This window comes from Mobula birostris, chromosome 9, assembly GCF_030028105.1.
Source record: "Mobula birostris isolate sMobBir1 chromosome 9, sMobBir1.hap1, whole genome shotgun sequence".
In the NCBI taxonomy this organism is placed as follows: domain Eukaryota; kingdom Metazoa; phylum Chordata; class Chondrichthyes; order Myliobatiformes; family Myliobatidae; genus Mobula; species Mobula birostris.
The window spans coordinates 117,317,192-117,343,738 of NC_092378.1; the positions used below are offsets into that span (position 1 = coordinate 117,317,192).

The 26,547-nt window shown below is 38.0% G+C and overlaps 1 protein-coding gene across 1 annotated transcript in view; it reads right to left on the bottom strand.

Annotated features, from left to right (window-relative positions):
- The window catches only part of LOC140203448 (myosin-16-like), a 61,407-nt gene that overhangs the window by 13,683 nt on the left and 21,177 nt on the right, over positions 1-26,547 (bottom strand). Inside the window, exons 11-35 of the mRNA XM_072269510.1 lie at positions 26,186-26,304; positions 24,576-24,725; positions 23,473-23,643; positions 22,274-22,450; positions 21,240-21,366; positions 20,778-20,836; positions 20,416-20,503; positions 19,121-19,238; positions 18,254-18,374; positions 17,617-17,753; positions 16,836-16,917; positions 15,988-16,161; positions 14,801-15,028; positions 13,384-13,488; positions 12,594-12,680; positions 11,667-11,812; positions 9,801-9,891; positions 9,176-9,232; positions 7,313-7,399; positions 5,608-5,853; positions 4,607-4,724; positions 3,312-3,439; positions 2,470-2,666; positions 938-1,070; positions 259-475 (exon numbers count right to left, since the gene is read on the bottom strand). Coding sequence (XP_072125611.1) covers positions 259-475; positions 938-1,070; positions 2,470-2,666; positions 3,312-3,439; positions 4,607-4,724; positions 5,608-5,853; positions 7,313-7,399; positions 9,176-9,232; positions 9,801-9,891; positions 11,667-11,812; positions 12,594-12,680; positions 13,384-13,488; positions 14,801-15,028; positions 15,988-16,161; positions 16,836-16,917; positions 17,617-17,753; positions 18,254-18,374; positions 19,121-19,238; positions 20,416-20,503; positions 20,778-20,836; positions 21,240-21,366; positions 22,274-22,450; positions 23,473-23,643; positions 24,576-24,725; positions 26,186-26,304 — 3,363 coding nt within the window. The remainder of the gene's footprint in view (positions 1-258; positions 476-937; positions 1,071-2,469; positions 2,667-3,311; positions 3,440-4,606; positions 4,725-5,607; positions 5,854-7,312; positions 7,400-9,175; positions 9,233-9,800; positions 9,892-11,666; positions 11,813-12,593; positions 12,681-13,383; positions 13,489-14,800; positions 15,029-15,987; positions 16,162-16,835; positions 16,918-17,616; positions 17,754-18,253; positions 18,375-19,120; positions 19,239-20,415; positions 20,504-20,777; positions 20,837-21,239; positions 21,367-22,273; positions 22,451-23,472; positions 23,644-24,575; positions 24,726-26,185; positions 26,305-26,547) is intronic.

The following is a 26,547-nucleotide window of genomic DNA, read 5'->3' on the forward strand; positions in this document are numbered from 1 at the left end:
GTACTTGGTGATACTACAATAATTCTGACTCTGAGGCTATCCTTTCATTCTTGTTCCAAATACCTCCAACATCACTAGCTCCTCATCACCCACCATTATCTGGCCATAGATTTGAGGGTGCACAGCGATGTGGGCGTGCACGCATATGTGCAAGCTTTTACATTGTGCCCATGGAATGTGTGACATTCAGATTGTTCCAACAGAACAAATTTTTACTGGCTACTCTCAGTTGTGAAATACTTCATAATGAATGATTACCTTGCAGATTATTATTATCTTTCTTCACAACCTCAAGCTGTTCAATAATCTCCTCATAACTTGTTTTCAGTTTGAAGACTTCTGTTGCATAGGTCCTGCACTCCTTCTGTGAATTGTCAAGTTCGACCTGTACCTCTTCATATTTCTGCTGCCATTCTGAAAGCATTTTGTCAAAGGATCGTTGTTTTTTGTCCAGCAGAGCTGCAGCAGCATTTGCCTGAGAATAATGAGAAAGAGGGGACATATATTAGACCACTATAGAAGCAGCCTCAGAAAAAGGGCTTTTATGTTATCTAAACAGGTTCAAACCTTCTTGAGATGCATTTTGAGAGCATTAAACCATTAAACCTGTTGATAAGCACTTGAGTGATTGAATGTGACCCGATTAATGTGTTCACGATTATGGCTGGAGGTTTTATCCCATTACCTCCAAATAGACCACTCAGTCATGGAGGCCTCCTCAAGAGTTCTCCAATAGTTTTGAAATCAAAAATTTTAAAAACATACATTTTGAATGCTCTTTACTTTTTATTCCCCCTAGATTACTCACACCAGTCCTGGCACTTAATATTTAATTTCTGGTGATGCTAGAGCAATCCATGGTAACCTGTGTTTGATCTGTCAGACAGAAGGAAATAACTGCATTGTTACCTATACATTTTACCCTTTTTCTTATTACCTTTTCCAGCTCGATGGTTAAGTCTTCCACTTCCCCGGTAAGTCTCTGCTTTGATTTTTCCAGGCTAGCTGCTCGGGCTTGTGCAGACTCAGCAGCTTCTTCAGCTTCCTGTAACCTAGCAGCCAGCCTTCTCCTATTAAATTAAGAGTATTGCAACATCGTTTTCAACAGCAAGATAGTATGGAGATCAAGGAATTTAGGCCGTTCAGATGTCTGTGACATTATAACACCCAATGCTAACTCAATTGTAATGAATCAATGGAAATATATCTGGATGCAAAGATATTTGACCACTTACTTTGACAATTAATTCATGATTCCAAGGAAGTTTTTAACAACTTCTTCACTTAAAAAAAACACATGATAAAGCAGTTCTGTATTGGTGTGAACCTTGGGGGGGGGGGAACCTGCAGGGGGTGGTTTTATCAACCACTTGAAGCCCTTGTACTTTTTGGAGATAGCGATCATGGCCCTGCCTTTGTGTAGGCAACCTAGTACAGTGCATTTTATAGGTCAAACACACTGTGGCTACTGAATGCCAATGGTGGAAGGAAAGAAAATGTCCTTCTGAGCTTGTCCCATTTTCTGGCATTTGGCCCACATCCAGCTAAACTTTTCCTATCCATGTACCTTTTCAATCCTGCCTCATTGCATTCTTCTGGCAGCTTATTCCTTATACAGACCACACTCATCACATTTACAAATATCTATCAATAAGTAATAGAGGAAGTAAAGAATATTTCATCACATTACTGACTTGTGCCTTGTGGTGGATGGAAAAGATTTGGGGTGTCAGCAAGTGTCATTTGCCAAATGACAGCCAACCTCTGGGTCCAAAAAAGTTCAAAAGTTCATTTATTATAAAAGTATACAACTCTGAAATTCTTCAATCATCCAGGAAGCCGTTAAACCAAGAAAGAAAAGAAAGGCGGCATAATCATTGACCCCAAAATCCCACGTCCCCATAAAAAAAGACAAAACAGGCACATCAACCCCCAAGTCCCTCCTCCAGCACAGAAACTGAGCAAAACGGATCAGGTATATCAACCCCCAAATCCCTCCTCCAGCACAGAAACTGAGCAAAACGGATCAGGTATATCAACCCCCAAATCCCTCCTCCAGCACATAAAAAAATGATCAAAACAAATCAGGCACATCGACCTCCTCTGAAGCCTCTGCTCGGGTGAATTTTCTTTCCAGTGGTGATCCCAACCTTTATACATCAAGGGTCAGAGATGGTCACTGTCTGGTCTTTTTCAGTTTGAATGTTACACTGCATGACAACCCAGGGCCTGTTGCATACAGCCGAGAACTTTTTCCATTTGCAGAGAAGTTGCAAGTGGAATTGGTTATTGTGTATTCATCAGCAAACATTCCCACTTCAGACCCTGAGATGCAAGGAAGGACAGTAAAGAAGCAGCTGCAAAGAACTGCTCTAGGAAACCCCTATAAAAATGTCCTTGGACAAGAATAATTGGCTTCTATCAATCACTGCACTATCTTCTTAAATGACCATGAGCATTATTACTCACTTTGTCTCTTCCAGCTCCTCTGTCTTCTGAATGGCATCAGTCTCATACTTGGTCCTCCATGTTGTGACTTCACTGTTCAGTTTAGAAACCAGTCGTTGCAACTCAGTTTTGCTTCCCTGTTCTTCTTCCAATTGTTCCTTTGCTAGGTCCATGTCATGTTTAGCATTGGCTAGACCCACCACCGCACCACTTCTGGCCTAAAGTGCATTAAAGTTCAATGCTGCTGTTTACTATACAATATCCCAACCAACATAAATACAAAGACATTAGCTAAATGTGTAGTTCTAACATTTGTGTAGAGATAATAAAATTTGCACATTTAGGTGTCTGAATTTCTTCCAAGTGTTCCTTTTATAGCTGCCAGAACTAGAGGACAAGATTCTCATTAATTTAATGACGATGTACCATAATTTTGAAAATGTACCAGAGAAGGCACAGATCTTTTACAAACAAACTGAAATAAAGAACAAAAGACGTAAAAAAAACGACGAAATGGGAAAAAAATGACTGCAGACGCTGTAAATGTGAAGTAAAAATTAAAAATGCTGGAAACACACAAAATCACACAGAGAGGAAAGGAAATAAGATTTAACATTTTAACCTGATGAATGCTTAACTCTGTTTCTGCCTAAAGTGAACATCATTTGTGACTTGTGCACAAAATACAAAATATATCCATGCACGCATGTGTAGAAGTAATTCAGATGCAACTAAATCTTGCAAATATTATCTGAAAATATTGTCCAGGCACAAATGCAGAAGTTTGTATTAATTATCTGCAATCATTTTCTCATTCTTACCAAATTCAAGTTTTTGGTGGAGGTAAATAAATAAAGCCTTACCCTTGACTCTTCTTCCAGTTGCCTCTTGAGCTCTTCAACTTGGGAAGAAAGTGTAGTTTTGGTCCTGATCAGCTGGTTCAGTCTACTTTGGGCCTCCTCATATTCGCGAGTCAGCTCGCTGTTTTCAGCTTGTCCAGAAAAAATGAATAATGGTGAGAAATCCTTTCATCTGACTGTAAATATTGTGAACTTCAACTCCTTTCTGTATCTACATAATGCTAGAAATTATCACCGGCAATATCTGCGTGGAAAAGGCCAATGATTTGTCAGGAGAATTCCTGTACAATTTTATGGAGGTTGACAGCCTTTTCAACCAGTGAGAACATAAGACCCATATTTAGCATACCGTTCGTGGCCTAAATCATCCTGAATTATTTTACAACCAATAAAGCACCTGTGCAGACAAAGAGAGGTTGTTTTTTGCAACCAGTGTATATAGCAGCTATTTATGAATACTACGCTCCTGTAATTTGCATAATGTGATAACAATCAAATTATTTTTGTAAGGCTAGTCAAGGGATAAGCATTGACCAGCATATTGGAGATAATTTCCTGCTATTCTCCAGAGTAATCTTTTACTCACTAGGGAGCAGAAGGAGCTTCACTTTAATATTTCGTCCACAAAAACAGCAACTCCGATACTCACTCAGAAATGGACTACAGCCTTGAATTCTATGCTCTCGTTTTTGTCCTAAGATTTGAACCCTCACTCTTCTGCCTCAAAGACAAAATTGCTACCATTTAGATAACGAAGTTTCCCTTAGAAAGGAACAAAAGGAAGTTTTGACAAGTCTGCTATCCATTTGTTAACTGCAATTTATAGTATATATTGTACTTTAGCTGGGAAGTTTAGGTTAACAGAATTCAGTTAGTTTTACAATGTCGGGACTGCCTCACTCAACAAGAAGACACTTGCTGCATCAGAATTATAAGACAAAGGGACTCAGTGTCGCAGAAGTACACTCCTTTGCCAAATTGGAATTCAGCCCACGACAAAACAAGGGGTAAAAGAAACAGGAAACCAGGTTACAGAAAATAGATCATAAACACATAAAATTTAGAACACTGGAGAATATAGCAGGTTGAATATTTTCTAAGGTCACTGATAGCTGGTTTCAAATCAAAGCATTACAGCAAACACTATTACACTAATTTCAGTTGTTAACATGTAGAAACATCTCCAATACAGACAACATGGATATCAATTACAATAAATGATTTTATGTTTTGCAAACTTCTTTGGCAGCAATGATTTCAGACTTTGAGAGGAGTGACAAGATTAAGTTATCTGATACCTTGCAGCCTGGTTTTCACAGTATTAGCTTCAGTTAAGTTTCTTTCCATTTCAGTATATTTGGCATTAGCCTCTGCTATGCTGTCTTCCAGCTTCCGAACATGCATATCCGCATTCAGCTGTACACAAAGGAATGGAATGATTATTAATCACTGAAAATGTGTTCAGACGAGATTTTCTTCCCATTGTCTCATATACACAGATAGTCTGCTGATGAAGATTTAATGTAATAGTCTTATTAACTACTGTAATTTGTAATAATGTCTTCTGGTTTGAGAAGCAATTTAAATCTTTCCCTAAAGATACACTGCAACATCCCTACATTGCAAGATATGCATAAATTAAAAATACATTTCTCAAGGTTATGAAAAGTGTTACATAAATGCATGTACTTTCTTTTGTGTTAAAGCTCTGTCGTGGCTATTTAACTAATATTGTTTGGATTCTGTCCTAATTAATTCAGAACAATATGGAAAAGATATGATTGTTTTGCCCTTATTTGCAGCCCTGTCCATATCACAGCCAAGCATACTGTTCCTTTCAACTATGTTAACTTACATATCAATTGAAGACTCTCCCTAAAATTTTCTGGAGATTTTTTTCTCTGAATCCCAATAAATCACCCGTAAAATTACTGCTAACTCCACACCAGCACATTCCGAACAGATGATTCAGAAAATTGTCGAACATCAGTAATAGGAACTCCTAAGGGAGATGTACCAAAGTGAGGTGTAAAGGTCTTTGTACGTTTAGTAAGAGCTGCTGTATTATACTTGTAAGACATTATTCCGCTCAGTATTGCTGGGAATTCCATGGAATTTGATTAATAACTTAGTGATGCCAACTGGCATTTCAGAACTGGCTTGGTGTTTTGCTCCTTGCTATATAATTGACAATGCTGAAGCTCATGTCATTTATTTGTACTGCTCATATACTGTATTTATCACATCCATGAAGCCAGTCTGGGTTAAAGTTTTTTTTCATGTAGATTTAGTCTATTACCTTGGCTTTCTGCAAGGTCTCTGAATTGCTGTTGAGGTCATCAATCTCAGCTTTCATGACCTGTTTGTCCTTTTCAAGTTTTCCCTTGACCCTCTGCAAGTTCTCAATGTGCTCCGTCAGCTCAGCAATGGAGTCGGTGTGCTTTTTCCTAAGTGCGGAAGCTGTCGCTTCAGCCTGAAGAGCAGATTCTTCCAGTTCTCGTCGCAGCTTCAGAAGTTCTACCTCACGCTTCCTGTTCATCTCAATCTATAGGGACCAAAGGAATAAAATAATTCTTAGAAACTTGTATCCCCCACTTCAGTGATAGAAGAAAGCAAGGTCAATAACATATCAATGCGAGGAAATAAATCCTACTTGCTAACTTTCTCTTATCTGCCTGACATTTGTATTTATCAATGCTTTTAAGGTATCAGGTAAATTTAATTTTTAAGAGGTCTATGTAATACTAAGGCGTAATATATGGATGTCAATTAAAATGGATATTAACTGAAAGAAAATGTACTCACATACAATCATACAGCCCAGAATGTCACTTGACCCATTCTTTATGTGCCTTATCTTTAAAGTAACTATCCAATTTGTTCCACTCTGTTGCTCTTTTACCATAATCAATAATATTTCCATTTAAAGTATACAGGTATACTGAATTCCCTTCTGAAAGTTAACACTTAATTGCTTCCACTCCCCTTACAGATACTACATTCCCAATCACAATGCAAATTGTGTACAGAATACACATAGCCCACTGCTTGCACATGCATTTTGCTTTTATTCACCCACACGCACACTCCCTTTGGCCCAACAAGCCAAATGAATGTCAGATCACAGTGCTGCATCCAGAGGTGTCTTAGTTGGCCACTAGGCCTGAGCAGTGGATACCTAAGCTCCATGAATGTGCCAATCTGTTAGCCTTTTTTTCTGCTTCTAAATTATTTTGCTGACCAGAGGAATTCAAAATCAGTTCAAAATTATTAAAATAATTTTCAAAATCAAAAAAGTAAATTAATTACCTTAAAACACTTTAAAGTAATAACATTAAATTAAAATGTTTTTAAAAACTAATCTATCTGAGGAATTCTGTGCAGATGAGTTAGGCTACACCTGCTCTTCAACATGTTGGGGTTGATGTGCCTGTTCCTTTTTTGTTCGTTGTTTTGTGTAGGAGGAGGTATTTTGGGATTGATATGCCTGCTCCATTTTTGTTCGTTGTTTTGTGTAGGAGGAAGTATTTTGGGATTGATATGCCTGCTCCATTTTTGTTCGTTGTTTTGTGTAGGAGGAGGTATTTGGGGGTTGATATGCCTGCTCCATTTTTGTTCGTTTTTTTTTGTGTGGGGAGATGGGATTTGGAGATTGATAACTGTGCTGCCTTTCTTTTCTTTCTTGGTTTCATGGCTACCCAGAGAAGAAGAATTTTAGAGTTATATACTTTGATAATAAATGAACCTTGAATCTTTGAACGCGGAAGCAAAGAGATGAGATGATTTTCATGGTGCTCAAACAAACTGACAGTAAAGAGTTAGGAAATTTTAGAGTACTGACTTCATTTTAGTTCATTTTCAACGTAAAGGTGGGGAAGGCGTGAAGCGGATATGAAACCACCTGTTTCTCTACTCCAAAGATAAGCACAAATGCAGATGAGTTAATAACATGCACCTTTGTAACCTGCTCAGATTTAAATTCCTCCATAAGCCCCTTAAATTACCTGAGATACTGTGGCACCACCAGCTTCTTCCAGTCTGTCACTGAGTTCCTCCAATTCACGGGAGTACTCAGCTCGCTGTTTTTCAACCTGCATGGATTGGAGGTATAAGCTTTATTCTTTGGAAAACAAATAGAATCATTCATAACAAAAACAGTAAAAATGTCCCAAGTGTCATCAGACACAATTTGTGGTCAAGGATACCGAAGATGATTTTCAGATGTGATTTACAGATGTGCAGAAGTGGAGAGGTATGAGAAAGGAATTATGGAGTGTTGGGCCTTGAAGTCATAGTCACAATTATCAGAATGATTAGGGTGTGCAGTGATATCTCATGAAGTCTTGGCTCTGTGCAGGATGACACCTGTTAGCTCCGGGAAAGGCTTAGTCAGGAACATCACCTGTCTGGATGCAGATAATCTAAATGTATAATGTTGACGTGATCAGTGATGAGTCCAGGCCATAAACTTCAGTCTCCTATTGATACTAAAAACAGTTAATCAGATGGTTTGCCTGCTTTTCTTACAGGGCGGCTGCACAATGGCCAGACCGTTGTTGGCAATTGTTCTATTTGTGAATCTGGCCTGAAAAATTATGAAGAATAACACAACATGGGATGCCAGGTTCCAAGATCTTCAGACCTTGCTCTGTAGAGCTTTGTGGAGGAAGTGAAAAGAAACAGGGATATCTTATATCAAATGGGATCAGAACAGCCTGTGATCACAGTGGAAACAATTCGCTATGGGGATCAAATCCATAAGCCAAGTCAAAGGGTCTAAATGTAGTACCGCAAGAAGTTCAATGGCATCAAATGACAGGTCAAGTTATCTTCAAGTACCATAACAAATCTACAAAAAATATTAACTTTAAATCTTATTTAACCTAGTCTACCCCAATCACTTACTACTATCAACCTCTCTCTAACAATACTCAGAGCAAATATATGCTCTATAATCTTTGCTGCCTAAGAAAGGGGTCTCCTAACCTCATGGAGGAGACAGCAGGGGTCAGAAACATGATGATGCGGCCTCTCAGTAGCACTACGTCTACACTAAGGAACAGCTTACTACGGAGGCTCCATGCACAGGATCACAAGAGGTTATAGAGGGTTGTTGACTCAACCAGCTCCTGATGGGCACAAGCCTCCCCACCACTGATACACCTTTAAGAGGCGGTGTCATTAAGAAGGCAGTGTCAATCATTAAGGACACTCACTATCTGGGACGTGCCCTGTTCTCATTATTACCATCAGGAAGGAGGTACAGGAGCCTGAAGATCCACACTGTACAATTCAGAAACAGCTTCTTCTCCTCTGCCATTAGATTTCCAAACAGTGCATAAATCCATGAACACTACCCTGTTTTTCCTTAATTTTTACATTATTTATTTACTCTTGTAATTTATAGTTTATGTCGTTGCACTGCACTGCTGCTGCAAAATAACTAATTTCATGTGATATGTTAAATCTGATTCTAGTAGCATCTTCACACATTTTCCACCTTCTCAAACTCCAGCTCATACTGAGTTTACTCTGGGTGTCTCTTTCTCCAGCATCACCCAGACAGCGCAAGTTCCTTCCTGACCAACAAAGGGCTTGACTTCACAGTTCAGACCTTTGCAACAAGGTACGGCTCTTTTCCCTTTAACACTATGACTTAAATTTCCACGGTACTTCACAATCTTAGCCGCAGCTAGAATCTGGCTGAATAAATAAGAATCTCATATGTATAAGTAATGGGAAAACACACTTTCAGATATACCTTGGCAAGGATGTTAATACTTAATTAAATTTTACCATAAATATTACCAGCTGGTTGGTTACATTATGAGATATTTAGCATGTATTAACAATTGACGTTGTTTTACCTTAGCCCTCATGGCCCGCTCTCCCTCAAGCTCCTCTTCTAATTCTTCAATGCGAGACTGGAAACATAAAGAATTAATCTCTTACGCTTTCTTTTAAATATCTAAACAAGTCATTCTGACGAATTAAATAAGGTTCAGAATTATTACAATGGTCAGATCTTAGTCTTCAGATTCACATTTTACATTAAAGATGTAAGTGACAGGAGGGGTGAATAGAGCTGTGGGGTATTTTTGACAACTACTCCAGAAATTGCAATTTGAAGTCAACTCAAACTATACCTGCAATTTAGATTATACTTTTGTGTGTCTCAAACGATTGCTATGCTTTTAAGTTTTTTAAAAATCACATTAAGTATTCTAAGCAAAATATTCTAAGCATGGAGTAAATTTAATAATCTTAAATCAATGCATGGAGACATTGTGAATGTACATCATCAGCATCCTATTAAATACAGTATTGGCATATTCACCTTCTACTTGTAACCTTATCTCATTCCAAATTTGTGTCATTAGTCAATTTATATGTGTTCCGCCGTTTCAATTTGGTCTGAAGTTTCTTTCAGACGGTTATTGCCATAAAAAGAGCATGTTTTTAGTGCATTTTTGGGTATAGTCCTCTTCATACCTGATGCTCTTTAAGCTTCCTGTGTAATGTGGTGTTCAGAGACTGTTCATCTTCCCACTTGGAGTTCAATGAATTGATCTCCATGTCCTTCCTTTGAAAATCAAAAGGAGGTTAAGTTTGCAGCAGAAATCACTGATGATGACTTACGGGCAGCAGTTCAGATAAAAGACTGAATTAGGCCCTTCAATGAAAACCAAATGACTTATTTGGGTCCACACAGATCGATTAAGTTAACAAGCAGCATTCTGTGGAATTAGAGATTTGCTGTCTATGATTGTTATACTTAATGACATGGCTTTTAGGTTACATTGTACTAATTTAGGAATGATAATCTACTTTGCCTATAGACTGCAATAATTTTTAAAATGTTTTTATTTAGAGATGTAGCATGGACCAGGCCCTTCCAGCCAGCAAACCACCTATTTAACACTAGCCTGATCACAGGACAACTTACAATGACCAATTAACCTACTAACAAATACGTCTTTGGAATGTGGGAGGAAACCAGAGCACGTGGAGGAAACCCACAAGGTAGGTTAATAAACACTTATAAGCATTTCAATCTTATTGTATTTTTTGTTATTTTTTCAGACAAGGATGTTTTTGCTATATTGGTTTGTAACTCTAGTCATAAACCAACTCATACCAAGTGAAATGTTTATTCCATTGTATCTGTAAGGATTAGCAAAAAGAGATATTTATGAGGTTATCCATCATTATATGGTTAAATGATCAACCTGACATAAAGTGGAAAACAACTTGAATGAAATAGCTAAAATATAATTGAGTCCCCATGGTTTTCTAATTGTATATTTGGAACAATTTGAATTACTTGAGCCAAGAATGAAATATCTAAAATTGTATAATGCCTGCCAGGTCTGTTTTCACAGCACCTAGAGACATCCTGAAACAGACCTGCTCACAAAATGTCATCATGACTATAGTCTCGGAAATGTGGGAGGCAATTTGCATAAAGTAATCTTCCATGATTCGAAGTAAAAAGATTATCTGCTTTTTCAAGGGATAAAGCTTTTTTCCAAAATAGTGCTCAGGAAACGTTTATGCTGATGTGAAAGAACAGGCAGTAGCTTAATTTAATATACTTGGAAGTAAAGGTATCCCTGACAATGCTGAACTCCCTCTTTAATGCACTGAGTGACAGAGTAAAATTTTGAACTTCAGTTTCTGTGGGTAGACTTGAAGTTTCTAATCTACTGACCCGGAGATGAGAGTGCTAGTGACTGGGTCACATTTGACACTTTTGGAGATAGTATCAAAAGTTTATTCTGCGGATCATAAGTTTATTTTCTTGCACAGTAGCCTCACATTAAAAACAGCAGAGTGCAGTATAAACAGTAAAGATCCTGTTAAAATGTTTCACTAAAAACCAAATATATCAAGTAAAGACTTAAGTTAAAATTTAAAAGCATTAAGGAATGATAGAGATTATGAATTTAAAGGGCAGCACAACAGGCTGGTACACTTCTAGGTGCTATCTTGGTATTTTTCTGTTGTGAATTTTGCATTATTAATGGGCATTACATCTCAAGAACTGTGCCCGAGGTAAAATCTGTGGATTATTTATAAGAACTAAGGTCTTGAAATGACGTTGAGCAAATATTATGGAAGGATTGATGAGTAAGGTATGTAAAATGTTCACATAATGTAATTTCTCTGGTAAAAAGTGTTCCTTGCATAGCAATAAATAATTGAGTTATCGTTCTTCATTCAGAATGAGGCTGATGAGCATTTATCCTAATTTTTCATTTCAAAATTATTAGCACCTAGTATGCATATTGAATACTTAAACTCATTAATAACTTGCATTTCTATGCTACTTTAAATAGAGTAAAAGAAGACACATACTTTTTGAGAATCTCTTCCAGATCGAGCTTTGCTCTTTCCATTTCAGTCAGGTTTTCAATTGTCATCTTCAAATCTCCCTCAGCCTTTCTTCGAGCTTTCTCTACCTCAGTCCTTATCTTCTTCTCTTGGCTCCAGTTATCCTCCAGCTATTATATATTTTAATAAGCGTCAAGCATTAGACCACAATTGTTTGCCAGCAATGAAATCCACTTTAACCATTGTTTAAGAAAGAATGATACATCATCATTGCATCATGGGGAATCCAAAATCCAAGCTTTTAGGAGGGTTTTAGCCAATTGGCTTGTACCCAAACTTGGGTACACAGAAATTCAGCATCAGTGGATGTGTTTCACATTTTTTCCTGCTTTTTCCTGCTTATCAAGCCAACATCTCTCCAGCATTTGGACTTGCACTGTTATTTGTGTTAACTGGGAATAACTTCATCTCTCAGTGGAATACCCAGATTCCAATCAATGAGTCAAAGTTGTGGGCCTGTTGTTGAAAGCCCTCAGAGTACCAAGAAGACTTGGCTCCTGTTTACAGTTATCAGTTCATTAATCAAGTATTCACAATCCTTAAATATTATCTCTTTCATGAAATTGAGTCACCCTGCCCAGACATAATCAACCCCAAGACACGCATCATTGATTTTTAGAAATACAGCTAAAAAATATGGAATTTTATTTATGATTTGCCTTGCTGAAAATTGAGAAATTTACTTGTCCACAATTATGATAATATTGAATAATTCCCAAAATGTAACATTAATATTTCTTACTGCCCATAATTTGATACAAATTTATATTGATCTAAAATACATTTAAACTCTACAGATCATTGGATTCAGTCATTTGACCAGGACAAGCAAAAAGATAAGGCCATTCATGTCTCGGGTAGATATTGCTGGAATATTCCATGACAGATCACCTCTTGAATCTGGGAGTTGAGTTTTCCGTTGCTTTTGGTGAGATGATTGACTTTATCTTCCTCAGACTGAAGGTCATCTAGTGTTTTCTGAAAATATAGAACATGATTACATCGTTATACATCTGAGAGATTGCATTGATTTAAAGAAGTACTTACAAATTCATATAAAGGTGTCTAGTGGTGAACAACTAAGGTTAGTAAATGAACTTGAGGCTTTGGTGAGACATAGTCTAATTAAATAATATAATGGAAGAGGTTCCAAAAGGTTTAACAGCTAAATCCTTATCAACATTCTTAAAATGTCATCTACATACCGGTAGCATCATTGAGTTTATTATTATGTTACAGAAACAGCTTATTGAAGGAAATGGCAACTGCGTCTTTCATATCACATCTATACTGTCATCTTAGCAGAACAATATCCATTAACGTGATCTTGACTTTGGGGTACATTCTCTTGGATGACACGTGGTTTAAAATTTGAATGTTATACATTGTTCTTTCCATAGTTTAGACCATTAGATCAAACAATCTGATGCTGTCAAAAGCACCAACTTCTAATAGATTCAAAAACAAAGGGGTTCTTGCATTGATGTCTTGTGAAACTTACCCTTAGCAACTGCAGCCATCTAGGCAGAAGTGCAGCAACATTTTGTGCTCGATTCATTGAATACTAGAGCTAGTTAATATTCAATGCAAACTTTTTGGGGTTAGCTGCCTGCATTTTGATTGACAATTTTATCATCACTAATACTGTTGACAGTTTAGTGGCTTTGAGGATCATACCAACCTGATGAAGTTCATCCAAGGCTCTCTTCTCCTTTTGAAGTTTAGCAATTGCATCATCTCGCTGATTGAGGTCACTTGTGAGGGACCGGACCTTGCTGTCCAGAGCCTGGTGGAAGAAACATAACAGACAATCATCAGAGGACATAATTAAACTGAGTTGTATAAAATATATGCAGGTCTACTTATGCACGTTGTGTAAGCAATGGTGGTTGAGGCTGAGCACGTCTATTGGTGGGGCATAAAAGGCTGGTGGACAGTTTGTATTTATTAGGATGCAAGATACATTCAGCAGCCACTTTATTAAGTACACCTGCTCATTAATACAATTTTCTAATCAGCAAATCATTTGGCAGCAACTCAATCCATAAAAGCATGCAGGCATGGTCAAGAGGTTCAGTTCTTGTTCAGACCAAACATCAGGATGGGGAAGAAATGTGATCCAAGTGACTTTTGACCATGGAATGATCGTTGTAGTAAGACAAGATGATTTGAGTATCTCAGAAACTGCTGATCTCCTGGAATTTTCATGCACAATAGTCTCTAGGTTTACAGAGAATGGTGTGAAAAACAAAAACATCCGGTCAGTGGCAGCTCTGTTGGCAGAAATGTGTTGTTCGTATGAGAGGCCAGAGGAGTATGGCCAGACTGGTTCAAGCTGACGAAAAAGCAGCTGCAACTCAAATAACACACATTACATCAGTGTGCAGAGAAACATCTCTGAAAGCACAGCATGTCAAACCTCGAAGTGAATGGGCGGCAGCAGAAAATTACTAACATACACTCAGTGGCCACTTTATTAGATACTGGAGGTATGAAATACAGAGGCCAAGGTGTCTGTGCTACACTTCTAAATTCCCATTTGCCCTGAGTATGGTCCTAACTAAGGATGCTTTTGGTTTGTGTGCAGAAGTCTACGATCATTAATGAAATAGAACCAGAAGTGTTTTCTTTCAGCTGTCTAATTCTGCCCTTGGACAGGATAAAAGAGAACTATTGTGAAATTATATATCAAAATGGGTGAAATTATGTATCAAAATTCTTTGTGTTACTGCTCAGTTTTGGGAAGATAACTAAAACGGAATCTTGGAGAATGCCGGGGAATTTTCTTCGGTTGGACTTCCACTTTTTAATGGTCTTGATTGGATTTGCACCCATCTCAGTTGTTTGAAGCCCAGTCCAGGGTATCTGGGAGGATGGGTTGACTCACACAGAAGAGGCTGTCACCATGTTCCATAAGCTGCATATTTCAGGGACACATTGAACATCGATGATGTCTGGGTGAAAACACAAGGCATCCGATGGACTTGTAAGAAGAAGGGCATTGAAAATGGCATCAGGTCATCAATGCAACTGCATTGTGCCATCTGGCAATGTGTAACAGGGGAAAGATCCTGATACATAAATTATATTTGCATTACCTGCTTCTCTTTCTCAGTTTTCACAAGAGTTGTTTCCAGACCCTCGAGATCCAGTTTCAGATCAGACAGTTCTGTCTCCATTTTCCTTTTCTGAGAAGAGAGCTGTAAACTTGAGTTCTCTTCTTCCTCTAGGCGTTCCTTCATATCTGAGATCAGATTTTCATTTTCCATTTTTGTCTTCATCAGTAGAGTGAGACGTTCCTCGAGATCAGATATATTTTCTTGCTCCTGTGGAAGAAGAAAAGAGAAGTGATTGTCAGCAGATTACAGTATGAGCATATGAAGCCCAGTGATAATATCACAGATGAATTTAGCACTAGGAAAAGCATTGTATTGACAGTTCTTGTGCCATCCTTTTTAAAGAAGCTTCCACAACTTGTCAGGGATTGCATTGCAAATCATAGCTGCTGGATTTAAAAAATCTCCTTGATCATAACATATTATAAAAATTAAAAACCTGGGCTTATTACAGGAGCCTATGCTAAAGTATTCATTGAAAAATAGTAAATGTCTGTATTCATTTACACCAAATGCTATAAAGATCATCAACTTGAATTTATTAATACCAGTGGAATTCTAAAGTGGAATACCTGACCACAATTGCTACTTTATAAATTAAAGGGATATGTATTATTTGATCACAATTCCATTATTTTTTCCCCTTTTTGTGAATACAACGTAAATACATGTAGTTGAGGATGACCGCCTCAGTAATCCCTGGCTGAGAGCCAAGCGCTTCACCCTATACATCTGGGTGTTGTGAGTTTAAGCTCCACTCCAGTTTTTGAATTTAGGTTTTCACTTATGTGTAGGAGAGCATGCAAAAGTGACAAAGAAGCTTAAAGAAAAGAAGTTGTATAGAAAATATAATTTATAAAAAATGATTAGATACCGAGGTGGGGAAGGTTGAGAGAAGAAAAAATAAAGTTCTGAAATGGGGCTTAGTGGAAACATCATTTGAGAACATCAGCAATACAGCAAGAAACCTTGGCTGAAACTTCTCTGAGCATCGAAATTGACTCATTACCAAAAGTGTCTCAATTTAGTTGAATCATTTAATCAAAGTAAAACTGTCATGACATAAATGACTACAAGATGCTAAGGTAGAATAGACTAATTAGTCACTGTGTAATTCTGTGGTTGCCATATCAATAGGTTCATATTCTGACTTATTATTGATAACTTACAGCTTGGACTTGCAATAAGAGGTCATTCTTTTCCTGTGAGAGAGTTGCTGTCTTCTGCTCGAGATCCTTAATACGGTTAAGTAGCTCATTGGTCTTTTCCATTGCAGCTCTTAGCTCTTCCTCTTTCTGTTTCATCTCATCCTCTTGGCGGGCCACGTTCAACAGAGGCTTAACCTACAAATAATTATTGGTGGTAAATTATAGTCAGCAGTTATAAAAACTTTTTTCTAAGAAACAGATGATTACAAATTGGAATCAAACAGAAATTGCCATGGGTATTCAGCAAGTCAGACAACATTAATGGATAGAAAAACAGAGTTAACATTTCCAGTTAACACACAAAATGCTGGAGGAACTCAGCAGGCCAGGCATTGTCCAGATTTCCAGCATCTGCAGATTTTCTCTTGTTTAACATTTCCAGTTGATGACCTTTCATCAGAACTCTAGCAGAGAACTTCAACTGTACAATTATGAAGATATAAATCGTGTCATGGAGTATTGGCAAGATATTTCATTGCAGAAGGCATCAGAAATAATTTTGTCCCACTCTTACGCATGGCCACTGATGTATTCCAACAGTGATTGGTGAATGTCTGGGAGTAGTAATCTGGTCAATTTTCTCTTTCCTAACCTAAAAACAGCAAAATCAATGGCCATGTTTTTATGTCCTCCCCAAATGAAATCAACTTAGCCGGATCTGGAATTAAACACAAGGAATCAAAGGGTGTTCATCCGGCCGTCATAACTCACTTGCCATACAGAATGATGAAACCTACAAAAACACAATCATAAGATACATGTAATTTTCTTGAAAGTTGACATAGACGACATGCCCATTTAATAATTACCTTATTGTACAGCTTCCACCAGCCCCAGAAGCGTAATTGTAGGAATTTGCGGATATTACGTTGAATAACTATCAGAGCCATTCTGAAAACAGTTTAGATAAGATATTCTCAGTAACATGCAAGGATATGGGAACAACAAAAGCATGGCTTCTCAGATCAGTTCCTTATTGATATCAGTATCTCATTTCTTTTTTATGTACATTATTATTATTTGATTTCTTTTCTGTCAATCAGTCAATTTCCCATGGAAATTATGCAAATATTCCCGATCCCTAGTTTAAGAAGGGTGAAGCATGTATTTAAAGGGCAGACACAAGTTATGTCTTCATGTGATTAGCTCCCAGAAGGCTAGACAAGAATTTTGAGACTAAACCATGTATTATTATGATACAGCATGAATATGCATATAATATGCATACACATGAATGCTACTTGAATAAAATAAGTCTGAAGTACATGCAAAGAAGCAATAGTAAATAAAGTTGAGAGGAGTAAGTTGATTTTGGAGCTGCAATTCTTATTGCTTTCCATAAGTGGGGTTTTCATTGTTACATTGTTACTGTAGAGTAAGTGATAGAAGTTATTGCTGTGATTGATCTACAATTTCATTGTCCCTATGTTATGTAACTGGTAGGAGGCTAACCAGATGGACCTTAGTTTTATTTCATTCACAATTCTTATTTTCCTATGCATGATCATTAGATAAATTCCTTCAAAGCTATATATATTCATTACTTTAGGATGTCCATTATGAACCGTTTTGTTGAATGTGTAGACTTGCCTTCTTTCCAGCATCTTTTTGAACTCTGCTCGCATCAGCAAGCCACGTGAACGAGACTGAATCATTGTTAGAATCTTTGCCAGTCGCTCATCACGGAAATCCTCAAGCTTAGCCAGAACACCAGCACGGAAGAACACCTATGAAGTACATGAAAGTGATGTAAACTGAAGCAAATCTCTTTTCAACATAGAAAAAAGTACTTAGTTTCAAGTATAGCAAGAGACAGTCCAACCGTTACTAAGGAGTCATATACATCAACCTGATTAAACCCTTCATTCTGCCTAAACCAATGTCTGGGAAACCGGTGTGTGCCAAGCTGTAGATTATGAATGAAAAACATCCCTTAAAGTACAGAGATGCAATTTTCCAGGTACAGAAATGAAGATTTGAACTAATGAGCAATTACACAACATTACAATTGAGGATGTGGAGTAAATCCAGATCTCTCAAGTTTGGCAATGGATCTCAAGAAAAAATAGTTAAAATATTGGTGGAATATTACATAAAAATAAAAAGTAACAATAGCCATCAGTCATACCTATTAAATGAACCAGACTGTTGAAACTTCACAATCGTAGCAACATCTATATAATTTTAGTATTAAGGGAATTTTTAATTCAGTTTAATGATATATTACCTTTGTGTGGCCAATTTTGTATTCATCATTGGTCAGGCCAATTGAACCAAGGACCAATTCTGATGCTTTCTTATTATCAACAAATCCCTTAGGGATGACATTGGGGTTCAAGATATGGTATCTAAACAAAAGTAATAAATAAAGTTAATTTGTGCATATTATACATCGGCTTAACAATTGAAGCTTTATAACTCATGTTATTCTGATTTTTCTTATTTAAGTGAAACACTGAGACAGATTTAAGAAAACATTCACTCCTCTCCCTATCCATCCATCCGTCCTTCATTTCATTATTGACTGAGCGGCCCCAGGCTGCCGACAGTGTGATGGTCTCAACTGATTTCGAGTCAAGTATCTTCCCTTGTGTCTTCTCCGAGACTGGCAAATGCCATCTCTGCAACGTCACCTTAATCAGTCCATTTGCTGCTGAATCCTTCATCTTTGCCTCTGTTACTTCCATACTCAGCAGTACAGCTGCTCCTCTGGTTAGCATTTCACTTTTATTCCCCACGTATGATGTCATCCACTGTCCATACCTTCATTTGCACTGAACCCTGACTGCCCATCACTCCTGGAATGTATTGATGCTTTTTTTTTCAAATCTCTCCAGAGATTCATGTAACACACATCAAAGTTGCTGGTGAACACAGCAGGCCAGGCAGCATCTCTAGGAAGAGGTACAGTCGATGTTTTGGGCCGAGACCCTTCGTCAGGACTCCAGCATCTGCAGATTTTCTTGTGTTTACAGAGATTCATGTGCCTTTTTCCCCCAGTGACTTTGATAGACTGTTTTGATTATTTTAATGCAATTAAGAGCCTTCAATCAGGCAGTGCAATGTATTAAGAGCAGGTAGAGGTGAGTCTTGCCTCTGTTTAAACTCAGCATACTGCAGCCTGTTGGGGAAACCTTTCCTACAGATACGAATTCCCTCCAGTACACCGTTACATGCCAGTTGGTGAAGAACAAGGCCAGCGTCACATACACCTGCAAGAGAATTCAAAACCATTTACTAGCAGATTTCAGTTGATGTTGATCCAATTCTCAGTATTGTTGTCTGGACCTCATTAACTACTGCAGCTTTCAAAACCCAATCTGGTCATCATTTTCCATTCATGTTTATCCCCTGGAGTTCGCGAGTGAGCAGTAATAATTAAACCGCTAAAGCAAAAGTAAAAGATGCTGCCTTTGCTGAGTAGATCAGGCAGCATCTGCAGAAAGAGAAAGAGAATCAATGTTTCAGGTCAGAATTCCTTTTGTCAGAACTGAAAACAAGAGAAAAGAAGCAGGGAGGATGGGGGGAGGGGGTGGCAGTGATGATAAAAAATGGATAACCAGGGTATAACTTCTAAATTAGGTTAGCTAGACATGAGTGAATGGAAGCAGTTACATAGAAGCTGAGAACATAGACAAAAGGATATGACAGTTGCAAAATGTGTTCATTTGCTTATTTTGTCTTTATCAATCTCTAACTGTTCCTATTCACGTTATGCACACAAGACAAACACTGCTTAGATGTCATCCCCATAATCACTTCAGGTTTGACCTGTCAGAAACGATCCACTCCCCCACCCGCCCTGCAGATTAATGAACTTCTTTCGTCTAGTCTTCAGTTCTGATGAAGTTTCCGCCCTGAAACATTGAATTTTTCTCTTCCCAGCACATGCTGTCCGACCTTATGAGTTTTCCAGCACTTTCTTCTTTTGCTTACACTATCCAGCAACTGCAGGTTTTTTAAAAAAAAATCAATTAAATGACTAATCTTGGTTTATTCTTTGCAATGAAAATATTTTTAATTCCCTCAATAGTTATGAGAATGAGAAACAAGGGACAATTAAAGGCCGATGAGTAAGCAAGTATTAAAAGATGAACCAATGAGGGGGTAAAGAAGGCTCTGCTGAGCAGCCAATGCAAACAAATAGTGCAGCTTTGATGTAATTGTAAACTCCAATAAGAGCTAGTTCAGATAAATGGTTTGTTTTACTAAAGTGCACTTTTATTCATGATCTGTTATAAGTGAGCCAATGACCAATTTCAACGGCTTATGTCTAATAAATTAATCCTAATCCATATCAATTCCTTTTTTAAGTTTTATAGCTGGTCAAAACAGAACAGCATTTATTTTTGTACTAATTATTAAGGTTGTACATAGATCTGGACTCACCTGACTGTTTGTATTCATTTGGCACAATACACCGCACAAAATGGGGAGCTGTGCTACGCAGTGTGGTCATCAGCTTGTTCAGCTGTTCCTGTGGTGTCGGAAGAAGGCACATTTATAATGGCTACACTGAAGACAAGTAACACCAGACACAAAAAGACCATAGAATGATGCAGGTAAAGAATGGACCTAAAGCAATGATTGCTTTACCGTGCCCAGAAATGTGAAAGGAATTTATTGAACAAAAGAATATTAGAAAGTGTGGAGCAAAGAGCAAAATGGAATAAATGCAAATCAATCAAGCAACTACAAAACTAGAGAATGTACCATTTGTTCTTGCTGGGAAATCTGCGCCAAAATCTTACCCTGTAAAATGCAGAAACAGTCTGGAAAGAAGCGCCTTTCTTCTGTTTCTTTCCACCAGCTGAAATGAGACAGAATAGTTGCACTCAAGTAACAGTTCTCACACTTTTAAACCAATCACAGGCTCGGAAGTAATGGAAGCCTACACATTCATGCATGGATGGCATGTCAGGAACCTGGAGTGCCTCAGTTCTGTCCATGTCATATGTGCTAGTTTCTTGGTTACCTAAGCTCATGGTAAAATAGTACAGTTCTCGCCTTTCTAGGCTGTCTCAACCTACCTAAAATATGGAAATACAGTCTAACATTGGCCACAATATACAAAAAACAACATACCTTACAGATTCTTAATCAAAATCACACATTTATCTAGTTGGACAAAAAAAGCAAAAACAAACACATTTATCTTTCTTCTAAACTACTCTTAACATATATCAACATTACTCTCTGGGTCACCAACATACCTGGTGCTTCTTCCTCTTTAAATAGAATGGGTAACAGAGCCTGGCCTGCTTTCTGGAAAAGGCCAACTACAGTTTCATTCAAGGGATCTTTATTCTTCTCTAGCCAACCTTGAGTGTTATAGCCAACCTAAAGAGGAGGAAGAACATTGTCCAATCACAAACAGGAGAAAATCTTCAGACGCTGGAAATCCAAAGCAACACACACAAAAGGCTGGAGGAACTCAGCAGGCCAGGCAGCATCTATGGAGAAGAGTAAACAGTCGACATTTTGGGTCAAGACCCTTCAACAGAATCAGAATATTGTTATGAGAAACTTGAATGCTGCTGTAGTTATGGTAAGTTATAGTTACAATTCAGAGTGCTTCCTTTACTCCAATAGAACGAAATTTCTCAGACATGATACTGATAGATATACCAATATGAGGACTTCACAACATGTTATGAATACGTGACTTATTTATGTATAATGTATAAATATACACAAATGTAGTCGAGGCGCTAGTTGGGGGATGAGTTCTGCAGGTAGTGACTATATCAGATGGCAAACCATCCAACTACACAGGAAATTTTAACCCTGGGCTTCTAATGTAAGAGTTCTGGTATTTGCCCACATGAATCCATCAAAGCATTCCAGCCCTAAGTGGAGTGGACCTCAACATTCCATAAAATTTCTGGCAGAGACAAAAGAAAATCCAGGACAAGGGAAAATCCAAGGGTTCTTTATGAGATCCAGGGAAAAAATCCTGGTGTGATGCAGACTTCTGATTGAGAATTTGCAGAACTAATGTGTTAACACACGTGGGATGTCATCAAAGTTATCTTCTTGTGTCCAGCCTATGCGCAGCCAGCTCTTTTAATGAGAATTTACAAGCTGACTGAAATCTCTGGCTTTATCTAAAACAGGTACGTGTCAGGATTGGCTTGCCTCTGCCATGAAGCGCAGATACACAAGCCTCATGCGCTCACCGTCCATTCACGACATCTTACTTTAAAAACTGTGTAATTTCAGAGTGTTGTTACTTTGTCATACTCACTGTGCCAGCATAGTGGACAAGCTCAAAGGTGGCTTCCGCTTTACCTTTACCACTTTTAGGTTTCAAGAAATTATTGGACTTGCCCAAATGATTGTCATAGAGGGAAGCCTTAAATGTTGCATCTGTGGCTTTAGGAAACACACATTGTTCTTCCAGGATGGAGAAGATGCCCATAGGCTGGAAACAAACAGCAGAAGAACTTTCACTATAATAAACTATAACGTATACCAAATAGTTATTCAAAAGCAAAGTAATAATTTAATAGAAGTGGAAAAACTTGTATTTTCACATTCATGTCTTTAATGGGTTTGGCAAGCGTCTTAAAACTCGTGTTTCATACCCATTTAGTAATCCTATCAAAATAGCTAACAGGATGGCTAGTCTTAGATTTGGAAAGTGTAAAATGCATTAGTGATGTGGTAAGGTCCCCTCTAGGACCAACAACACATTGTTGGTTCAAGAGCTTTGTCACAGTCATCCAGCATGGACGGGGCGGGGGCCCTTCGGCCCATCAAGTCTGCACTAACCATAAAGCATCCATTCACACAAATCCTGCACACCGCACATTTTAATCTCCCATATTCCTACTAACTCCTGCCAGATTTTACCAATTACCTATGCACTAGGAGGACCAATTTACGGTGGTCAATTAATCTTCCACCTGCATGTCTTTGGGATGTGAAAGGAATCAGGAAGCACAGTCACAGGCAGAACATCCAACCCCCCTCCCCCCCCCTCAAGTTTTACTTAATAGCAATAAACTGATTTTATCTGCAAAATTTTCAAACAGGAGTAAAATGAAAATCAGATGCATACAAGCAAACCACAGGTTATCCCCTTTTGATAATAGAAACAGACCAAACTATTTCACAAATCTCCACCCAAACATTTGAAACAGGAAATAAACCTTTTTCTTACAGAAATTATGTGATAAAAAGTATGTTACAGAAAACCAAGATGTGGATCATTACCTAGGAACACAACTCCTCCCTCTACCCCATTATAAGGGCATTGTCTGTATTGGGGTTCAGCAATCTGATCCCTGCATTACTTGTTTCCCAAGTGGAATTCCTCAATGATAAATTGAATTTCTCTACTCTTTAACTTATTGTTCTTGGTTCACGGCATCCTTGCAATTTTCCTTTATAATATTTTTTCTGATGCAATAATGATTTTTATAATTTGTTTGATGCAATTACCTTTTCCAGAAGATCAATGCAAGCCTGGAGGTCCATGCCAAAGTCAATAAACTCCCAAACAATCCCTTCTTTCTTATATTCTTCCTGTTCCAGGACAAACATGTGGTGATTGAAAAACTGCTGCAGTTTCTCGTTGGTGAAGTTGATGCAGAGCTGCTCAAAGCTGTTGAACTGTGAAAGGATAAGAATGGTGGAAAATAAGAAGGCTTCCTTTCAATCTGTTTGGGAAATAGATTAATTAACAATTCTCATTCCTGTTACATCTGGAATAGTATGGACATATTTATTTAGAAATTAAAATTCACAGATGTCTGCAGAGAGTAAGATTTTCAGGATGTATACTATATACATTCTCTGATATTAAATGGAACCATTGACAGTTTCTTCCAGTCTATTCAGCTAATTCTGTATTTGTCATTCTCTTTTCCTCTGGGAATCATTTTCAAATTTACTTTTTCACCCATGAGGCTGGTGATAGATTATAAACACAGTTACAAATCACTGGCATCCAAAATACACCCCACCCCAAAAAAAAAGAAAGATGACATTAGTGAAACAGCAAAGTAAACTCTTAAGGAATTTTACAGGTTGGATTCTGGAATGCTCTTTTCTCTGAATGGAAAGACCAGAACTGGGAACGAGTCTTAGATCAATGGTTCATTTCTTTACTCGGAAGGCTGATAGACTTTGGAATACCCTGTCTCCAGAGGACAGTGGATGCCCTGTTGTGGAATATATTCAGCACAACAATCCTTGATGTATAAATATCAAAAGAATTACAATTAAGGGAATAGAGGGAAAAGAAGTTGTTGTGATAAATGATCAGCCATGACTCTACTGCATGCTGAAACAGCTTTGAAAAACCAATTGGCCTGCTCCCATTTATTCTGTTGTGTGTAAAGGTACTGAGTACCATTTGACTTTAGACAAACTGTAAGGTGTAACTAATTGCCCAAAATACTCCCATATCAAGTTAAAGATTCACTTCATTTATAACATTAGATCTTGAGTAACCTTATACTTCAATGATCATCAATGTCAATGGAACATTGTTTCCTTCTTGGTGACCAGCATTGCAAGTTGGCCGCATTGTAATACTCTACCTCAAAAATCTCAAAGCCAGCAATATCCAGCACTCCTATGAAGTACTGACGCTGTAACTTGGTATCCAAGCTCTTGTTGATTCTCAGAACCATCCACTTGAACATTTTGTCATAAACAGCCTTTGCTAATGCACCAACTGCATTGTAGCACTAAAAGAGAACACAAATAAAATCACATTCATCAAAGGCACTCTCTCATAGACTTCAGACAAACCATGTCATAAATTCAGGAAGGTCTATTCTTACTGTTTAGGACCAACTTCAATTTTAACGTGTAGCGAGATTGGTTATTGGAGGTCTTTTTTTCTAGTTCCATCACCTGAATCAACCCAATTATAATTATGCCTGAAAATGAAAACTAGCAGAACACCACCACTGAAGGCCTGTCAGAGTAGTCTCAGGAAAAGGGAACTCTAACAATAAATTTTAGTGAAGAGTTTAGAATTCGGCTCTGCCTACTCCACAACAAAATGTATAAATTTACCTTTTTAGGACTTTTCTAGGTCTTGTTGGAAGATTAGATCGGGGTGGAGTGGGGTGTGAGGGTAGGTGGTGAATAATGTGCCGCCATTAAGTTCTTAAACTTAAGTGGCAGACTAGGATACAGCAACATTAAATCAAGTTCAATTACAAATTTAGAGGTAGTACTAACAGTCCAGTGTGGGTACTTTTAGCCATCTACATGTACACTTCCACTTAGCCAAAACAGCACAGGAAAGGAAAGGGAAGAACTAATCCCCCTCACCCACCCCCTCCATTTCAACTACTCAGATCTATGCATAACTCCATCAGTATCCACCAGGTGAGATATAGGGGAGGAGGTGAAAATTCAGTCGCGTTTATATGAACTAGTTGATTTTTAAGTTTGTTTTAACTAATGTTAATTGGCATGGTAACAATGTTCTACAGTTTATCTGAATGTCTGTGGGCTTGATAATGCAGCAAAACCTCCAGGTCTGTATATGGAAGTCAAGTCACATTGCCTTCCATCTTTTGGGTCAATTGCTTCAAAATCCTCATGAAAAGTGCATTTCAATTCTTTTGTATGACCAAAAATACTCTTGTAAAGGCTGTGTGATTTTTCAGTGCCCCATTTGGAGAGGTCTTTAGATTTTTAGGTTCAGATTTTTTAAACCTTTAGGTCTTTAACCAAATGAATGCTGCATACCAAAAGCTCCCAGAGTCAATTTCTAGCCAGTTCTGACGTACCTGATTACAACAAAAATGATTCTACTGGACTCTGTACTTTTGGATTTAGGAGGGAAAATCAGCGATAGCCCCAACTGACAATGACTATGATATGATCCCTGAAGGGACCTAGAGTGAGGATAGCTCAGGCTTATCTGCTATGTCACATATGGCCAAGTACATTCTCTGCACTGACAGTCAAAGCAGGTACTCAGTGAAGGACTGGGGAGTCTGTTATTGTCCATCAATTCTACCCAACAGAAGATCAAACCTTTGAAGAAGAAAAGCTGCCAATTAAATAAATTAAATTTAGATAGGTTGTTCCTGTTAATGATGTCAGGGGTATTTTTTGGCGAGCAGATTGTTTCAAATGAAAGGAATCAAATACCCAAATGAAAATGAGGGTTGGTGCTAATGCTTACTTGGTCCATGTTCTGGCTTTTCTGCACAAACTCATTGCCAACCTTCACTCTTGGCCTGGTGATGCCCTTCTGTAGTTCACCCGAATTGAGAGACATCAAGTGCGCAACTTTGTCCGCCACTGGATACAGGAGAGACAGAAGTGAGTGAGGTTGCCTGAGGTGCTGAATTTTCTGCTTCTCTGGCTCAAGCATTACAGCTTTGTACAGTGAAACGTCAACAATTTATATTTCCACTTTTAAACTTGTTGTTAAAGTTCGATACAGTTTGAAAGACACATTAGGTAGCTTTTTGAACCATTCTTTAATGATGTTTGCAATGATCACAGGCTCAACAAGAAATAGAGACAAGGACTAAAACTTCA